We start from the raw sequence: 20939 nt of genomic DNA, 5'->3' as shown, positions 1-20939 counted from the left end.
TATTCTTTTTTTGGATCACAGTCCATGGAGATGTGTCATGAGCTCTGGTATTATTTATCATCCAATATATAACTGGAGAGGAAGTGTAGGGGAACAATCCTGAAGCAGTCTCAGATCTTCCTGAGGGAAGATCAGTTGGCAAATAACCCAAATACCCACTCCTTGGCAAAACACAGAATTTATGAATAAAAAGACTATATAAAGATCTAGCTATCACCATTATTCTTACTGTTTATGAAGAACCTGGTTTGGTACTCTTTAGAGAAGGATTTACAGAAGTTTGGGGGAGAATTTTCAATGTGACCCTGCAACATTATTGACTGATAAGTACAGTCTTGTTTACCAAGTTTTGTTGCTTAAGAGAACCCTTGCAAAGATGTCTCCATCTGTTTCTTGGCTGGCCTGGGTGGAATATGTAGAGGCCCAAACAAATCATCCAGACTCTGAGCCCCTTCTTTCAGCACAGTTAGGACCTCTAGACTGGGAACAATTGTGGCAGGGCTCCCCATTTGTAGCTCCAGAAAATCTCTCTTAGCAGATGGTGCACCTTTTGTTTGACTCTGCCATGATGGAGAAGAGTAGAATAATGAAGGGATGGAGCTGGATGAGTAGTCCTACTTGGGGAATGATCCACTACACACTTCTCACGATTGTCCCAAAATTTGGCTTTAAAAGAAGATGTGGTAACAGGAACCATAGGAATACTAAGCCATTGTTCTGTTTGCATGATTGTAGACACAGAACCTAAATTGAAGGCAGAAGAAGCATGCCCAAGCCTTGGAACCTTATAGACAAATCAGAGCTGTCTTTGGTATTTGTAAGAAGAGAGGTGCAGCCAAACATCCCAGAGTAAGGGTATTTTTTAATCTATTAAAAAAGGCAGGCAAACTCAATCAAGACAGCAGATATAACTTGCGTCATTTCTTGCCGGAGTTTTCCCCAGTCTAAAGCATTACCTTTTCCCTATTCAAATTCTGTGTCAGCCAGATAGCGCCTATAATAATTAAACACTGAGGGATAACACTCTTCAACTCTAATTAAATACACAAAGTCTCAGGGTATCTACATTTTCAAATCATAGAAGCTCAATATCTACAATATCTTCCCTAACACCCTCACATGTTGAACCAGAGGATTGAGAACCTGGAAACCCTATGGTACCTTGCATGTGATCTCTCTGATAAGCAAAAGTCTAATGCAACCCTTTAGTCCTCCACGGAGGAAACCATTTTCTTTCAATACCAACTTCTTCTCTCTCTTCTGTTATTTGCAGGCTTGTCAACAATATTTTCATGGGTAAACATCAAAGACAGCTAAGAGATCTAAAGTAATCGGCATGGACACTAGATGTTCATTCATCACCAAGAGGAAACTGGTCAATGTAACTACGCTGTCTCCCTACCACACCCAGGTCTAAAAATAGACGGTCAAGCATTAAATGGTCTGAGGACTCAAGTATTATTAGAACTATTTCAGTAAGATTAAGTACTGAGTAAACCATCTCAGTAAGAGATGCTGGCATTTTGGCCTAGATCAATAACTCAATACCTCCCTTCTGGACTTCAGTAAACAAGAGGTGGGTAGATCCAATATAAAGATTATAGCCCAAAATGCCTCCAATATTTCCAGAACCGTAGTAATTCACACCAACTGGTCCACCACTTCTATGCTTCTGCCACAACCAGTCCAAGTCCAAGCAATCTTGAAAAATTTTCAAGTTGGGTGACAACTGTGTTTGAGGTGAGGTAGTCTGGATCCACCAAAATGTTTATTAACTGAAACACCTATACTGATCAAGGCTTTGTGGAGGCTATAATGGCAGCAACTAAACTATTATTTTGCCACCTACACAATAAATTCTTTACTCCAACCTGCCAGACTTCAATCACAACTTTTCCCACCAGGTGTTGCACCCATCTTCTTTCCAGCTTCATCTGTCATAGGATATCTATATAACACAATGAACTGTGAAAATCATTTTAGCAATCCTCTGCCTCCCTTCTCTACCCCTATCCTTTGGTTCTCTTACCAATCTCAGTTCTCTCTTGCTCTCTCACTGAGCCATATAGCAAACATTTTATTTTATTATCTTCCAGTGGAATGGCAGAAAAAAGTATTTTTGCCCCTTTTTATTATTGTGGTATTGAGTTATTAAGTATATGCATAGCTTTGGATCCTCTGCCATACACCAGAATTGTGTACTCCATTCCATTCACCGAGTCACAGTCAATTACTGTTATAAAATGGTAAGGAGGAACTCAGGGGAAACAAACACACACACACACACACTCTAGAGCTTGGTATAAAGAACTACTTTTAGTTTTTTTTAAATTATCTTACTAAACTGCCCTCCTACTTTTCCTATCCAGGTAATATATTTAGGCCACATCCACAGTAGATATTAAATGGTGTTAACTGACCGGTTTTTAAATTTCTTACATTACCACAATGTCTTTCATCGCAATTAATGCAATAACTGTTTTATGTTACGATACTTTCATAAATATAAAGAAATTAATAACTCAGAGATGTGTTTGAACCATGTTAGCATAGAACAATGGAAATTGTTCTTCTAATACAGTTTAATCCTCAACATGTACAGGGTTTACGATCTTGCTATCCTCCACAGTAGTCTGTTTTAAAATATAGTGAGTCAAATTTTGGTCCTTCTCAGGCTTCCAGTTAACAGGGGACCAAAATAAAATTGTAATTAAAAATATCATTATGTGTATGTAACTTCTGCAGTTTTATCTGAACATAAAATGCTAGTTAGATCAAACTATGTAGCTTATAAATTCAATTGTCTTATCATTGGGAAACAAACTCATACATATATATACACATATAACCTGTTTTAGCTACAAGAGTACCTTTAGGTGTTCCATCGCTTCCAGCTGGCGAGCACACTGACTGTGGTGACCGCAAAGAAAACGATGCAGCATTCCTTATTGAAGACTCACCATCCTAAAAACAGTGATAATGTGTATTATAAATTTATTTTCTAAAAAAAAGTCTAATCAGGATAAATACTGGGAATGAGGTCACAAGACAACTACTAGCACATTTAAGACTCTTTGAAATTCAGACCCTTTTCATCATATTTTACGTATATTTTAGAATGAAATCAGAGTCCAAGTGAGAACTTGCAAACAGCACATGCAGAAAATAAATATGAATTAGTGAAAATATGTTTTAGCTAAAAGCACCACTTTATTTAGTTTGTCATGAAGAATTATACATATTTAGAAGATCTCTGATATTAGCACTCATGCCAATGAGCTAATAAATACCAGCCTGAACTCCCTTTGCTACCAACTGAAAAAAAAAAAGAGAACTCTCCATAAGGAGAAGTTTCAATTTAAGATCATAATCCTTTTGGGCCCGAGCAGTCAAGTTGATTCAGTGGGAGCACTTTTGTGGGTCGTGTCCTTCACTGAGGCAGCAGATGCACCTCAAGTGGCCATCGCTCATTGGAAAGGCTTCCTGACAAGAGAGACACCTCTTGAATCCTGGAGATCCCGGCATACTTCCAAGAGGGAGAGGTCCCAGTTAAGAAGGATGGGAAAATGGGAAGTGTCACAAAACGGGGAGGGAAGAGAACAAAAAGTTTGGGTTTTTTTAAGGGAGAAAAACAAATGGAAACAGCTAAATACTAAGGCAAACTAGGGAGAGTGTGAATAACGTAGCTGAAGTCGAAGTACCTTAGTTCGAAATACAAGGTACTTACCGCGGGTCCACACGCGGCAGGCAGGCTCCCCCGTCGACTGCGCGTACTCCTCTCGCAGAGCAGGAGTACCGGCGTCGACAGCGAGCACTTCCGGGATCGATTTATCGTGTCTAGACAAGACGCGATAAATCGATCCCAGAAGATCGATTGCTTACCGCCGAACCCGGAGGTAAGTATAGACATACCCTAAGGAAGGGGACTCTGCTAGCAGATTCCATCCCAAACCAAAAGTGGTTGAGAAGGAACTGAGGGTCCGTGGACCACACAGCACTATATATAGAGGCCCCTCACAGCGCAAGATGGGGAGGAGTGAATGTGCAGCCCAATGGGCAACTGCTACCAAAGATCTCCCATCCCAGGCGCAGGAGGAGGACCTGCCACACCTACAGTGGCGCACCCATAGGGACCTTCTGCAGTCATATTGGAAGAAATAGTATTTATTTGCATTCTAAAACTCAAAAACAGTTGAATTTTGCTCAAATTAAAAAAAAAACATTCAGAGAGACGTTTAAGTATAGAAAATTTCAGCTCTAAAGCAGAATGTTTCAGAAACTTGTACGTGTGTGACAACAGGAAATTACAATAAAAACTTCTCTGCAATACTCACAATACTGGATGCAATTAGGAGTCTGCTTTAATTGAAGTGATGCTGTCAAGTTGTTGTTTTTTTTTTAATTCCTTAACTCTTATCTTAAAATATTAAAATGTAAAAGGATTTTAAAAACTGAATGTACTTTACTTTTTGTTTACCTTCTGCAGTCAAATTGAACAATGACACTAGACCAGTTATGTTTAATTTGTTCCAGCTTCTCATGTATTAGGATATCACTTCAATCTTTGTGCTGCATATACTGTGTGGCAACTTTTTTTAAAAGGGGGGGGGGGAACCTCTCTCTTGGAATAATTATTTTTAAATGTCATTGAAAGATTTCTACCAGTTCTTAAGTTTTGCAAAAAAAGCTTCTTTTAACAAACGGATGATTGCTTTGACAGTGTACCTTTAAAATAAGAATTAACTGTGGGAAACATGTATATTTGATGCCAGAAGAAGCTTCCCACTTTAGTGAAGTTGTATCACTGAAGCAGAGACTACCTGGATTTTCAGGATGCTGCTTTTATATTACAAAGGTAATACTACTGAATTCACACTGTAGTTATGGATTTTCCATTAACTGTTCATTGCTTGTTAGGTGAACACACAATCATTTGGAAATGGCTAAATGATTGTGTGCTTGATTTTAATACACAAAAATGATGCAGTTGATTCACTCTTGGTTTTGCTGAGTTAACTGTGCTCAGGGTTTTAAGGACCCAGGTGTTATCACACTTGATATAGTTCTCTGTGAGAAAGTGTAACATGCTTGTATAGTGTGTGTTATGTTTCCCTCCCACTCTACTGGCTAGTTCATATAGATAACTGTCTACTACTGCTGCAAGCTAATGTAGTGACTACTTTGGTAGAGGCTTGACTTGATGCTGAATATCCCAAGTTCAAGACCCTCTCACAACCTGTAGTAGGCATTATTACAACAGCATTGCTCAAAGAATTTAGTGGTTCTTATATATCATGCTTGTAAAGAATTACCTCAACAAGATGCATACACAGGCTGAGAAGATGTTGGCAGGATGAGGAGCTCATTAAGTGGAATATTCATCACCAATTTAGTAAAGAATCTGGGGTGAGTTCACAGCACCACTCTCTTTTTTAAAGTCTATTAAACTGTGTATCAGTTATTAGAGCATGAATTTCACCTCCCTTTATATGAACTGAAGTCACAGATGCATGGAAATTTATTTTTCTGGCAAGACATTTGAGCTCACAGGTATTGAGTAAAAATAAAAAGTCAAAAGAAACTTTCATCAGGTTTGATAGGATCATATCACTAACAACAGACTTTTAAAATAGGATGTTTCAAATCTGTCATGAAACCAACATAGGCTGTTATCCTGTCCACATCAATACAGTATCTGAGCAACTAAAACAAGGCAAAATTGCCTCTTAAAATAAGCTAATATGTAGCGACAATTTTCCCTTTTCTTCAATGCAAAATAAATGTTGCAAAAGTGGTTTCAAGCAAAACAGTGGTCATTTAAAATAAATTTGAAAACTAAGACCTACACAAACAGAAATTGAAAAATTAATGAAATAGATTACTCCTTTTCAAATGTCAACAACAACCCAGCAAAATATTTGGTTTTTAGACCAGTCACACAATTCAAATATTTGTCAAACATTTCCTTTCATATAGAAAATTTGTTGGGGTGTGTAACATACATCACTACTTAGTCTGTGCACCATCTGTAGGTAGTCTTCATTTGAGCCATGTCTAGAATTATCAGCATGGTGATTAGCTGAATTGCCAGACAACTGACTTGAAACTTTATTTTCATGTATGTTCCTCATCCCACCTGAGACAATGGGACTGGATACTGAAGCTGAAATAAGGGGAAAAAAAACAATTATAAACATATTTAATATTAAAATGTTTTTTAAGTCCAGTTATTGATAATACACATAAGCGATAGAACAACAACAGGTTTGGCAATCAATTGAATTTACCAGCACTGCTTCAGCAACAAGTAGTTACAAGAATTATGAACTAATATTTACCAGGGATTTATAATATTGTACCAGTCTGACCAATTCTATTTACTCAGTGAAATATACTTGTATAATATACAAGATTCTTTAATAAGTTAGACTTGCATTTAGTTACAGTGGAGAAGTTAGAGGCGTAAATAAAGGGTGAACACGAGGATCAAGCCAGGAAACACTGCAAATAGCTGTAGACACATCTGTTAATGACAAATGTTCCACTGGAAAGGAAAAAGGAAAGTTTAGAAAAATTCCTTGCCTGAGGGTCAAAGATTCTATCGTCACAAGATCAGACAAAAAAGCTCAAGCTATGTCTCAAAAGAAAATGTGAAGAACCACAACAACAGGCAGGGAAAACAGTAGGCCTATATTAACAGATATGTACCAAATGCAGACTTCTTCATCAAGTCAATGTAACTCACGGCAAATTTTGGCTGTAGCATCAAATGCACGGAAAAACAGTAATAAAAATTAAAATGGAGAAAGATCAAGAGCATTTTAAAATTTAGACTGCAAATTCTAAATTATTCTAGGGAAATTTATATTTTTGGCCAGTTTTTTGGGTGTTTTGGCATAGAATTTGTTCTTGGTCATGTTTTTTTACAAGCTTATATCTTTTTAGTTACCACAATTATGAAAATAATATATTACCACAAAGATTAGAAATACTGAACACACATTAAAAGTTCCTTCTCCAATTACCTCACTGTAAGATGGGCATATGTAGGGAATACATTTCTGCTTTCCCCACAAATTCCTTGCAAAGCATTTTTCCACAGGGGTTGCGACAAAGTCTTCATTCTTCTCTTTTGTAGGTAGCAGAATAATATTCTATTCTCCATACCAAGGATGGAACAGAAGCTAATGTTTGGTTTAAGTTTTATATACCTTAGGACCAGTGCTTAATTTGTTATGAAAGAATGCTGGGGCTCAAGCAATTTTTTTACATTCATAACTGATGCAGCAAGCCCAGAGATGCTGGGGCTATGAACTGCTAAGCCTAGAGGTGCCGGGGCTGGGCCTGACACAAATTAAGCACTACTTAGGACTTCCCCTTTCATGATACCATAGGGTACACAGTCTATCTCCTGAGAAACTATTTACTCTAGAACCTTACTAAACATGAAGCTCCAGAGTGTACAAACTGAAAACACCTGCAGGTTACTTTTATTGCTTGCTGCGGTTGCGAGGATGGCTAAAAAGCCTCTCCTCTGAAAATTTATGTTAGCCAGGTGTAAGGTTTTGGAACACACTATTAAATATTTTTTGTTGCAGGGATGGCAAGTCATTTCTACACGCAATGGATTTGGCAGCCACTTTTGCCACAGTAAAATCATGGAGAATACTGTGACCCTAAGTGTAAGTAGACATAGGCTTGAATCAAACTTGTAGTGTTCCCCAAGGGTCAGTCCTAGGACCAATCCTATTCAACTTATTCATAAATCATCTGGAGAAATGGGTAAAAAGTGAAGTGGCAAAATTTGCAGATGATACTAATCTGCTCAAAATAGTTAAGACCAAAGCAGACTGTGAAGAACTTCAAAAAAGATCTCACAAAACTAAGTGATTGGGCAACAAAATGGCAAATGAAATTTAATGTGGATAAATGTAAAGTAATGCACATTGGAAAAAATAACCCCAACTATACATACAATATGATGGGGGCTAATTTAGCTACACCTAATCAGGAAAGAGATCTTGGAGTCATCCTGGATAGTTCTCTGAAGACGTGCTCGCAGTGTGCAGCGGCAGTCAAAAAAGCAAACAGGATGTTAGGAATCATTCAAAAAGGGATAGAGAATAAGACAGAGAATATCATATTGCCCTTATATAAATCCATGGTATGTCCACATCTTGAATACTGCATATAGATGTGGTCTTATCACAAAAAAGATATACTGGCATTGGAAAAGGTTCAGAGAAAGGCAACTAAAATGATTATGGGTTTGGAATGGGTCCCATATGAGAAGAGATTAAAGAGGTTAGGACTTTTCAGCTTGGAAAAGAGGAAACTAAGGGGGGATATGATAGAGATATAAAATCATGAGTGGGGTGGAGAAAGCGAATAAGGAAAAGTTGTTTACTTGTTCCCATAATATAAGAACTAGGGGCCACCAAATGAAATCGATGGGCAGCACGTTTAAAACAAATAAAAGGAAGTTGTTCTTCACACAGCGCACAGTCAACCTGTGGAACTCCTTGCCTGAGGAGGTTGTGAAGACTAGGACTATAACAGGGTTTAAAAGAGAACTAGATAAATTCATGGAGGCTAAGTCCATTAATGCTATTAGCCAGGATGGGTAAGGAATGGTGTCCCTAGCCTCTGTTTGTCAGAGGGTGAAATGGATGGCAGGAGAGAGATCATTTGATCATTACCAGTTAGGTTCACTCCCTCTGGGACACCTGGCATTGGTCACTGTCAGTAGACAGGATACTGGGCTGGATGGAACTTTGGTCTGACCCAGTATGGCCGTTCTTATGTAAACCCATCCCAAATGTTAATGGTCAGAGGGAAGCAAGGAGTTTGGAATCCAGATCAAGATCCAGATTTTGTGCTGGCCCCTATTACTACCAACACCCTAAAGAAAAGACAAAATACAACATCTTTGAACTTTGAGAGGGTTCAAACTCTGTTTTGTGGCTTGGCCTGGACCAAACTCAAATCTTCTAAGTTACTGTTACAGCCTAACAACTGTTCATTCCCTGAAGTTATACAGGGGGAAAAAAAATCTTCACATTAAGTTTTCATCACTACCCTTAGTACATGAAATAGCGATAGATGATATACATAATATGAAATACAGAACTATCCTACATTTTCACCGAGTAACTAAGCCTTAAGAACAGTTTGTTTAGAGAAAATGCAAGTTATGCTGATAAAAAGGGCTTAAAATGTTTGAAAACTATTTAACAACAATAATTTCAGTTCTGCAAGGTTTTTTGGTATTGCTGTATTCTATTTTTCTCCCAAACTGGGATAAAATGCCAGCTGATTTTTTTTAAAAGGCAGTTAGCAAATTTTGCAGCCTATTGCACACTTTAGACAAATTCCTGCCTAACTTATTCACATACAGATCCTGCTAACCTAATGTAATTTTGCACCTGAACAGTGAGCAGGGTCTGGCCCTTTGAAAGGAATTACAAACTGTGAAATATCCATGCAAAGTTAAAGTTATCTTGAGTTCTGAGAATAGAATGATGATCTAATTACCTTGTTGCATCTGAGGGTGTGGTGTATAACTTGGAGGATGTGAATATGGCATGTATCCTGCAGGGCTTTGAGGAGCATATGGACTAGGCACTGGGCTGTTCTGTTGTGCCATAAATCTGTTACCAGAGCTTGTCTGTGGTGGCACAAACCGGCTAAAAACAAAACCCAAGTACAAGTTAGGAAATCCAGTGTAGGCATCGTATTTCTTACACTTATTTTACAAAATTTTATAAGGCCTGCCATGTAATCCAGTGGAATCAAGAAACAGCTATTAAGAGTAACATTTCTCACAAAAGTGTTTGCACCTTCTCTGATTCAATTATTTCTTAAGAGCTACATTTGCATTAAGCAAAACTAACGGGAGAAAAAACATCCATTCATAAGAACTATACCTAGAAAAAGTAAATAGCTGTTTAACGTTCTTACCAAGTATTACAGAAAAATAAAATTTACAGTTTCCAAGCTTACTCATAGCTTACTAAAAACCGGAATGAAAATCAAAACCAAATAATTTTTCACGTGATGACTAGCTTGATTAACATTATCAATGAATCCATATATTCCTAGATCTCATGGCATCTGGATCATTGCTCTGGCAATTCATTTTCAAACAGTTCAGTTTTCTAAAATATATTGGAGTCAGTTATATAGTTTGTGAAGACTTGTTTGATTTCTATAGTTCTGCTACAAAATGCGTTATAGAGCCCAAGGAGCAAATTCCAGCACTTTGCACAAATTTGTGACAAAGTTCAGCAAACTAAACTGAAAATTAATTATTTTTTTTAAATTAAAAGTAACATGACATAGTGCTTATGTTTGACAATGCACTAGAAATTATCCTTTGAACATTCCCTGACTTAACATTTTAGCCTCAAACGAAAGAAAACAGTAGACAAAATATGGGGCTTTATCTGCTTGAGAAAACAAACAGGAATTCTTCTTCTGGATACAGTTTTAAAGAAATGACAGTACAGCATGCCTTCTAATGGAATATCAAGCAGAAGTATTCATGAAAATGAGCTAAGATATATGTCCCCCTCTTCCTCTCCTTTTCCTATCTACAGGCAGACTACAATGAACGGACTTTTTGACCAGGCATTCTGGTCAAAAACCGGACGCTTGGCAACCGTATTTGAGCCTCTAGAAACCAAAGACCTTGCTTTATTCTAAAAGATCACACTCTTGTTCCATGTGTCTCTAGGGGACTTAAATAACATGATTTGAGTGTTCTATACCACTGAAAACTACCCGAGGCTGGGCAGAAGTCACTATCTTCTGTGTAGTCAAAGGAAACCAAAATAGCAGCCAAGTGGACTTTGGGATGGGAAAGGAGGAGGCTATTCTCATTATGAGCACATGCAACTCCCATTAAAATTAACAGGAGTTCAGTGTGGGCATTGAAAGGTAAAACGATCATTGAGAGGGCATTCTGATTTGTAATAGTTTAATTTAGCAGGTCGCCGATAAATATATAATACTGTAAATTAATAACTGGACATTCCAATAAGATTTCATAGAACTTTGTTTCTCTGTCAAGACTATACTGCTAATATAAAGGAGAGTAACAAAAAGGACCTGATCCAAAGCCCACTGAATTCAATAAACCTTGGATCAGCCCTATAAAGAGGACATAAATAAAGCAAAAGAGAAAAAGTGATTCAGGCAGTATACATCCTCTTTATAGGGCTAATCCAAGATTTATTGAATTCAATGGGCTTTGGATCAGGTCCTCTTTGTTTGGGTAATACTCCCCTATATTTTAGCAGCAAGTCTGCAACAGACTTGCCATAACCAAAAAACTATCAACTTTCAACCCTGGAAATCACTCTTGGGTAATGCAAGAAAAGGAGTAACTATGGAACAGGGAATTTGCTTTGAAAATTATTTTTGATATTGTGATTGTACACTACAGTAAATTTAGAATATTTTCCTTGAAGCTTTATGTTTTAAGTAGTCCAGTTTGTGACCCTTCCCCCCACCCCTGAAATATTGTTGATGTCTGATTTTACAACAGCAACTATCAATTACTTGTTATAAACTTAATGAGATCTTAGGAGATGTAATGTATAACAGATTTTTGAATGGAACAAATACAAAGCAATTGCTTGAAATAAAACTGAAGTTAAGACAAAGATTGAAACAGTGTAAACAGGGAAACAGAAAGTACATAATACAAGAACTTTTTTTTTTCTTCTCAGTACTTTCACTTCTGAAATTTGCCACTGTTCTCTCTCAATCTTTGTGAAGAGGTTGCTTTATTTTTATTTTTGAGAATTTGCCGTGCGCAGCCCAAAACAAACACACACACAGAAAGGGACTTTATAAGGTTGCTACAAGGTGTTTTGTTTGTTAAATTGTAGACAACGCTATATGTGGTTTTATATTAAAAATATTAAACATACCATCACTGACTCAGAATTGTAGAAAAAAAAATTTAAATCTTAAAAGAAGATTTATTACAATGTAGTCTTCTCGAGGAATAAAACCAGTAAAGAAAACAAGCATTTTGCAAAACCAAAATATTATCAGAGAGATGGGGTTTGGAGGGAGGGGAGTTGGGTGGGGTTTTTTTGCAATACATAAAATCTAGAAAACTCTCCTCAACACCACTCCAAAAAACAAAGGTATATCTTGAAGGGCGGAACAATTTTATTTGCCAAGTTACATTAAAGTATATAAATGCATTATGTAATGTGCCAAATAAAAGAGTTCTAAAGCTTAACAAAGCAAACTCTGTTTGTTAGTTGTAAACCAAGGGTGTCCAGCATACAATACAGCCACATGCTGAACCCTTTACCATCCAGCCCCATTCAAAATTAACAGACTGCAGCTGCCTTTCTTGATACAGCTCAGAGGAGCTGGTGTAGGCAGAGTTGAGAAAGAAGCTTATGTCTGACTGGCCATAGGTACCTGAACCCATCCTCTTCTCAGCAGTCCTTTGTACAGCTGCTCTCACAATGCCCCACAGTACAGATTTAAATAAGAAGTCCTTCCTGTCCCTTTTACTTCAGTTCTGCTGCTGCTGCCAAATCTGCAGAAGTGGGTCCCTTATCCCTCCCGCACTTCTGTCCCAGTCCCTCCTGCCATCACTGCCAACCTCCCATTATAGAAGTGTGGGAGAGAAGCCTCCAGAGGAGGATTCCCAAATTGAGGCAGAAGGTATAGAAAATTGGTAAGGGGGTGATACAGGAATGCACGGAGAGATGAATTAATTAACAAAGGACAGGAGGTTTCATAAATGCATTTACCCTCTTAAAAGTCTGCATTTAAATGCCATATTTAACTGTGCTAGCTAAAGAGGCTCACTCTGTGGCTGGACAAGAATACAGTGTTTGCCTCCTGACAGTGAAATTTTAATTCCGACCCACAGACTCAGAACAAATTTGACCACCAGTGCAGAATGGGTTTGACCCCTCCCCAAGTGTAGACACTATATTACCTGGAAGGGCTATGTGAGATAGTGGTTTGTTGATAATTGGAAGATGCAGGACTACCATGCATGGAATTCTGAGAAAGTTTGTACTGCGGCATCATCATTCCTGTTTAAAAAAAAAATAAAAAAATCAGTGTTACCATATGTATACGTTGTACATTTTCAACTCTTAGGTTTTTCTTGAGAAACTACTTTTTATAGGAATTTAAAGGGTACACCCACCACATTAATATCCTGTACTTACAATTAAATTAGAAAAAACATTTATACACTCAGCTCCATCTAACATGTATATTTCATATTTATGATGTATATAATCTAATACATACATTTATTAGTATATAAAATTCACTTAAGAAGCAGATCTATATCAGGAATGCATTTCAAAGGTAGTTTCTTATATTTATTAATTTTTTCCCATCTCTCCTATTCCTGTAGGCAAATACAGACAATGTAACTCTCTGTATTTTATAATAGGGACCTGGATTACACACCACAGTTGAGTCAAACAGTAAAATAATTAATCTGTAATTAAACAATACTTCTTACAATAGCAAGAAAAACACTTCTAAGCTATTAAATTGGGTGGGAGGATTGGGTTGATATGACGGGTCTAAAGCCAAATTAAAAAGAAATTATTGTTCTCCAACAGTATTTCCCAAATGACAGCACAGATAAATATGGTTTTACAGCAATACCCATGAAAATGAACTAGTGGCCTGTAACACACATCCATACACAATATTGTTTTTTTCCCAGTACATTTATAAGGGGTTTTGTGCTTTCCAGTAAGCATCATACAATCAAACAAGAAACATTTTTTAAAGAACGAGTCAAATACTGCATACAGCAGTAATTAAAAAAACCATGAACAAGAATAAATTGCAATAGTCCCCAGGGAAAAACACACTATCCACAAAGGAATCAATTCCAAAATACAGTAAAAGCTGTTTTATCTGACATGTTGGAAGAATGGGGGGTGCTGGAAATGAAAAATGCTAGTTAACTAAGAAGGTCCTGGATTGAGATCCACATCTCTTGGGAAAGACCACCACTGCTTCTAGGTCCCTATCTTGTTAACGACATACAAGTCTTTGACCTTGAGGTGAATAGGTCTAAGCTCAGCAATCTGAAGACTTGGGTGACCCAATGACTCTCACACTCAGGAACTATTCACCCTGGATCTCTCTCCATCCTGCTAAGCCAGGCCATTATAATACGCACCATCTGATATGTAGGGTCCAAAGTATATGCTGGCTTCCTTGTGAAGAGTTCAAAAGTTAGTTCCCTCTTGTCTGTTCACATATTCCATTGTTGTAGCCTTGCCCGTCATGACTAGTACAGACACGTTCTGCAGGTCTATCTAGATAGATAGGTCCATCAATGGCTATTAGCCAGGATGGGCAAGGATGCAAAACCATGCTCTGAAGCTCTGTGTGCCAGAAGCAGGGAATGGGCGACAGGGGATTGGCAACTTGATGATTACCTGTTCTGTTCATTCCCTTTGAAGCACCTGGCATTGGCCACTGTCGGAAGACAGGATACTGGGTTGGATGGACAATTGATCTGAACCAGTATGGCCATTGTTATGTTCTTAGAAGTAAAGTATGATGGCCCTAATTGCTTTAAGTTCCACCACTTTATATGTTTTTGCTGTCCATTGGGTCCATGTGTCCTGTGTTATCTGACCCTTTAAAAACAAGTCCCAAAACTGAGCAAGCTTGAAATTGGTTGTTACTGCCATTCAACCAAACTACAACATTAGGTGGCCTGAAATGAACCTATGGAATGGGTCCACCAGTGAAACAACTGGAGCATAGAGAGTGGAACCTCTCCCTTGTATCTAAAGTTGGACAAAACTGAAGACTCAGGAAGCAGGATTCTTTGTACTGACTTCACATGGAAACATTGCCATTGAAGAGTTTCCACTCACAATATTAGTATGCTCTTGAGTTGCATTCGGGCTCTTACTGATGCCACGGGTGCAACTGACAGCTGTTGAATTAGGTCCAGAATATTTTCTTGTTTCTCATTGGAAAGGAGAACCTTGTCTTTGGGTTACTATTGTATTATGTCCAGAATTACTCACAGGTGTTACTGCCAGATCATACTTCTCCATGTTCGCCACAAACTCATGCTCCTCTAGGAAGATACAATTGATTTTGTGACTTTTATGCCCCTTAAGAAGGGTTCTGATTAGACGGTGATGCCATTTGCAAGAGACAGTCAAAATTCTCTCATCCAGTGTTCATATTATGGTGGGGGAGGGAGGGGAGTAATCAGATAACACTGTCACGCCTAGTTTTTACAAGTTAGTTTTCTCTGTGCATAAGCACTTTTTTTTTTTTTTTTGAAGAAATGTTGTATTTTTACCATCTTTTAGGGGAGCTGTTGCAGGTAGCAGGGTAGTTTGCTCTCTCTGCTTTAATCTCTCTAGAGACAATTCTTGGAGTAGAGTTGCTGCCTGGGAATAGGGCATTGGTATTTTGGCTAAGATTCCTGAAAGAGGTGATTCCCTGCTTGCTGTTTGACCATCTCTGTTTAGGGACTGGTATATGTATTGTAAATAAAACCAGTTATACTAAGACAATTTCTAGACTCTGCATCACTGATTTCTCCTCTAATGGGAAACTGACTGGGAAACTGACTTGGAAAGGCCATTAATTCTGCTACTGTTCAGCAGTAGGGGGTACAGGTGTCTGAAGCCAGACAGAGTTTCTAATGAGAAACTATGAGTTATTCCTGTTGCACTGAGATGAACATGTAGTGAAGGAACTCAAAGAAATCAGAGCTGCCCAAGAGTCAATAAATTCCCTTATGGGACCAACTTCTGTTGGTGAGAGAGAGAAGCTTTTGAGCCTACACAGTGGTCAGGTCATGACCAGAGCTCTCTGTAAGCTCAAAAACTTGTCTCTCTCATCAACAGAAGTTGGTCCAATAAAAGATATTACCTCACCCACCTTGTGTCTCTAATTTCCTGGGACCAGCACGGATACAACACTACATACAATAAATCTTTCCGTCCAGCAATTATATTAAGAACTGAGGAAGGACCTAAAACAGGGCCTGGAGGCCTGGCAAGATTACCAGTCTGAATCACGATTTCTCCTGCCATAGTAATGAACCTGCAAGGCCCAGAAATCTGCTACTGCTCAGCACAGGTCCTACACTGCTATGGCTATGCTGAGGTTCCCTCCAGTTTTGACACTGGAGCAAACTTAACTGATGTTCAAACTGGTTTGTATTTTTTGGTAAGTTTATCCAATGTAGACAAGACACATGAAAGACATTCAGGTGATCTCTTTGCAACTCAATTCCTTGCATCCACCACTAGCCTATCTACTTTCAACTAATGTGGGGAGTGAATGGGCAGCCCTGTGAAGTTGCACCCTGCAAAAGAAGCGAAAAGGAGACAGAGATGTGAGAGCTGTGCTAACTATAAAAGCCACATTTATGAATTTCAGAAGATGCACTTCCGGTAAGAGTTACAAGTACTTCAGGGGGAAGAAGGACCAGGACACCTATTTACTTTCCCAGTAAAAAGAGAGTTCTAGAACTCAGCTGCCTTGTCTTTTTTTTTTTAAATGCATCTATGCTAGAAAAATTAACAGGCATATTACAGTAGTAGCCCATAATGGTACAACTGCCACTCTGCAATTTTAACTGAACAAGTTTAATGATATAGTGGAAAATTCTATCTATATCAGTGCTATATCAATACAACTGCATCACTGATGGCAATAACTGAAGTAAAGGTACAAATATTTCTTGTATAGATAAATCCTGTTCCCACTCCTCCCTCTTCTCTTATTCAGCAGGGAAGAGAGCTGATAATCCTCTTGGAATGCAGCAGTTATTACCTACCTGGTAGGTGTGAAGTTCTGCATTCCAAGCAGATTAACAGTTTAACTAGCTGAGAGTTGGAGTGAAAGTCTCTCTAATTGCACTGAAAAAGTTTGAGAAATGTATATCATTTTACTATAGAGGCATTTTCACTATATCCAGTAATATGGGATGAAAAATCCTCGACTCCCACTAAGCTTGTGTAATTGGGCTTTATGTGGTTGTATTGTAAAAGTGCTGGTAGAGGTGACAAACTGCATTGTCCAGCTGAGGGGTACATGGACTGCAGTTCACTGTTCCTCCTTCATTCAGGGGGAGAGAAGGGGGGAGAAGAGGAGGGAGTAGAGGGCACAGGGATGCAGGAGGGGGGATGGGTGTCAGTGATAGGAACCCCCAAAAGTGACCATTCAGACCATACTAATATCAGGAAGACAACTATAGCATGAAAGGCCTTTCACAGGCGACCATTTATGCAGTTTTCATTCTATACATTATTATTATTTTATTATTAAACAAAAGAGTTGGCAAGTCAAATATTAAACCTATAGTAAGCAAACAGAAAACTGACACGGTATACATTTTTGAGTAGAGAATGATTATTTTAGAATTTACAAGTAAATCCATTCGTTTATGAGTTAATTGAAAACTGAATTTGTAATATCTTTGACCTGAATGACTTATTACAGAACACACAGACTTGTCAACCTTCGAATATAAATTAATACATTTTGAAATTAGGTTGAATTAAAACTAAACTAATGACTTTTTCAATCCAATGTTATGATCATAAAGGCTACAATAACCAAGTAGAGCTCAGATAACTCTTTGCCACTGTGACAGAGAAAGTTCAATCAATTACTATCCTTCCTCTATAGCAATTATGAATGCAACAATTGTATTGGGTGTAATGAATCCAAAGGAGTCTGAACATGTGAGAGTTCTCACTGGTAGATTACCTGGCCCACCTGTCACTGCTCTTTAAAGGTTCTCTTGCCACACGTTTGGGCATGTGTACTTGAAAGGCTATGGCATTGAGGCCTCTGCTCCAATGTGCGTGAGTCAGCACTGCTGTGGAAACAGAAGGAGGAATGCCCTCTGTTAAAGCACAGAGACAGTGCTACTAGGGGACTGACTTTCCCCCATCTCTCTACATATTGCTAGTCACACTCACACAACCTCCTAAAGTAATAAGTCAATTGCAAATTAACAGCCAGCTTCAGTTAGCTTCTACAGCTCTGGTGATCCAAGGCAGCTATAAACCCAACTTTAATTGGCTAATACTCTCTGGTTACTTTGCACTGAACTGGTATGCGAAAAAATCCCCCCATAATATTAAAAAAAAAAAAAAAAAAAAAAAAAGGTTGAGACTATGCATCTTTAAAATATTATGAAGATCATCTGGTAGCATTCCCTTTGAGTTTCTTGTTTAGTGTTTGTGTATGAGTTTTTATTTAAAAAAAAAAAAGTTACCCACCTTTTTCATTAACTGTTGTTCTTTGAGATGTGTTGCTCATGTCCATTCCATTCTAGGTGTGCGCGCACCCACGTGCGTGGTTGTCAGAGATTTTTGCCTTAGTGGCATCCATAGGGCCAGCTGTGATGCCGCCTTGAGTGCCGCCGGCCCTACGCCTTCCCAGTTCCTTCTTGCTGACAACTCCAACAGGGGGGCAGGAGGGCAGGTAATCGATTGGACATGAGCAACACAGCTCACAGAACAACAGTTATGAAAAAGATGGGTAACCGTTTTTTCTTCTTAGAGTTCATGCTTAAGTTGATTACATTCTAAGTGACTCACAAGCAGTATCAATGGAGGCGGGCTCGTGGTTCACGGTCTTGCAACTTGCAGCACTGCTCTGCAAAGCCAGAGTCATCTCAAGCTTGCTGGGTCAGGAAATAATGAGATGCGAACATGTGGACAGACAACCAGGTAGCGGCCCTACAGATCTCTTGGATTGGTACCTGTGCCAGGAAGACCACTGACGACGCTTGTGCCCTAGTCGAGTGTGCTTTCACAATTGCCGGCCGAGGCACTTTCGCCAGCTCATAGCAGTAGCGGATGCAGGCTATGATCCGGGACGAAATCCTCTGAGCAGATACTGGGTGACCCTTCATTCTGTCTGCCACCACAACGAACAACTGTGTTGACTTACGGAATGGCGTTGTTCTATCTATGTAGAAGGCCAGCCTGACGTCCAGGGTGTGTAGCCTGTGCTCCTCATCTGACGCACAAGGCTTTGGAAAGACGACGGGCAAGTATGTGTCCTGGGAAACGACCTTGGGCAGAAACGCTGGGTGCAGTTGCAGCAGGACCCTTATCCCTGTAGGAGACCACACAGGGTAGCTCCGAAGTAAGACACCCTACAGGCTGATGTTATCGCGACGACAGCACAAGAGTGAGGGGGGGGGGGGGGGGGGGGGAGAAGAAAGAAGAGATATCCCAGACGTGGGAGTAGAGATGCTCCAGACCTTTCTAAAACCATGTCGTCATGTTGTGAGTGAAGATCGACCTGCCTTGGAATGGAGGATGGAAAGCCAAGACAGTGGCCAAATGGACCTTGATCGATGACAGGGACAACCCTTGCAGTCTGAGTGCAACAGATAATCCAGGATCTCCTGCAGCGGGGCCTGCTCAACCAGAATATGCCATTCTGAGGCCCAACATGTGAATCTTTTCCATTTGGCCAAGTAAATCGCTCTGGTGGAGGGTTTCCTGCTACTCAGCAAGACCGGCTGGACATGGACCGAGCATGCCTGTTTATCTGCGCTTAACCATGCAATAGCCAAGCTGTCAAGTGCAGCACCACAAGATTTGGATGCAAAAAGCTGCCGTGGTTCTGTGACAGCAGATCCAGCAGGAGGGCAGCTGCAGTGGGGCGGCTACCGAAAGGCTCAGCAATGCACCAAACCAGTGCTGGCTATTATAATTTTCACCCTGTTTTGCCAGTGGCGCTGGTGGGAAAGCATACATCGATGACCACGGAATGAGAAAGGCATCTGACCGGGAGCCCCCATCCATTCCTCATATTGAACAAAACACGCATTTTCTGTTCTGCCTGGACATGAACAGGTCCACCCAGGGAGTCCCCATCTCTGGAAGATTATACTGACCACCTCCGGATGGAGCGGCCACCCAAGGCAAGAGGAAAAAGTCCTGCTGAGGTGATCCGCCAGAAGGTTCCTGGTTCCAGGCAGGTGCATGGCTATCAGATGAATGGCATGCCGCACACAAAAATCCCAAAGGCGGCGAGCTTCTTGACGAAAGGCCTAAGACCTGGCACCTCCCTGACTGTTGATATAACACATCACATCACATCACGACAGTTTTGTCCCTCAAGACCTGCAACCACCTTGCCCGTCAGGTGGGGCAAGAATGCCTGGCAGGCCAGGCAAACTGCTCTGAGCTCCCTGATGTTGATATGGAGGTCCAGATTGTCCCACAATCAGCGATCCTGGGTGCTCAGCTCGCCCAGGTGGGCTCCCCAGCCCAGGTCCAAAGCACTGGAGACCAGGGTCCACGACAGTGATGGGGTCATAATAGGGACTCCCTCCATCACCAACTCAGTGTCCAACCACCAATCCAGGGATGACCCGATGTGGTCCGGCACCATGACTATCCAGTCTAGGTCATGCCTGTTGGGAATGTAGACCAACGCCAGCCACGCTTGCTCCATCTCCAGCCCCTGCAGAGCATGGCTGACCACATATGTACACACAGCCATATGGCCCAACAGCTGCAGGCAGGCCTGAACTGTGGTGAGTGGGTGGTTCTTTACCTGGGAGATCAGGTCCGACATGGCCTGAAAGCGTAATTCACATGGAATCGAGAACTGCCCCAATGAAGCCAGGAGCTGCGCCTCATAACCACCACTGATGTGACCATCCTAGCTGCCGAGTCCAGTGTCCCACGCCATTTGGAAGGAGCACCTAGACGCCACGGTGCCGTTGGCCACTAGGGTGTAGAATTCACGGGCCAAACTCTGAGGAAGGGACTCTGAACTTATGGAGGGAGTCCCATAAATTAAAATTCTATTTGCCCAAGAGGGCCTCATGGTTCGCCACCCGGAAGTGCAGGCTGGCAGTGGAATAAATTTTTCTCCCCAAAAGGTCCAATCTTTTGGCCTCTATTTTT

At 40.0% G+C, this 20939-nt stretch overlaps 1 protein-coding gene across 5 annotated transcripts in view; it reads right to left on the bottom strand.

Annotated features, from left to right (window-relative positions):
* NIPBL (NIPBL cohesin loading factor) overlaps positions 1 to 20939 on the bottom strand; it is a 287142-nt gene that overhangs the window by 137724 nt on the left and 128479 nt on the right. For all 5 annotated transcript variants that reach the window (XM_034774774.1, XM_034774771.1, XM_034774775.1 and 2 more), the window contains 4 exons: positions 12974 to 13073; positions 9535 to 9686; positions 6003 to 6163; positions 2871 to 2964 (listed from right to left, as the gene is read on the bottom strand). In XM_034774774.1, coding sequence (XP_034630665.1) covers positions 2871 to 2964; positions 6003 to 6163; positions 9535 to 9686; positions 12974 to 13073 — 507 coding nt within the window. The remainder of the gene's footprint in view (positions 1 to 2870; positions 2965 to 6002; positions 6164 to 9534; positions 9687 to 12973; positions 13074 to 20939) is intronic.

This window comes from Trachemys scripta, chromosome 6 (assembly GCF_013100865.1).
Source record: "Trachemys scripta elegans isolate TJP31775 chromosome 6, CAS_Tse_1.0, whole genome shotgun sequence".
NCBI lineage: Eukaryota > Metazoa > Chordata > Testudines > Emydidae > Trachemys > Trachemys scripta.
Note: the sequence above shows the minus strand (reverse complement) of the source record. Positions and strands in the feature narration are given on the sequence as shown.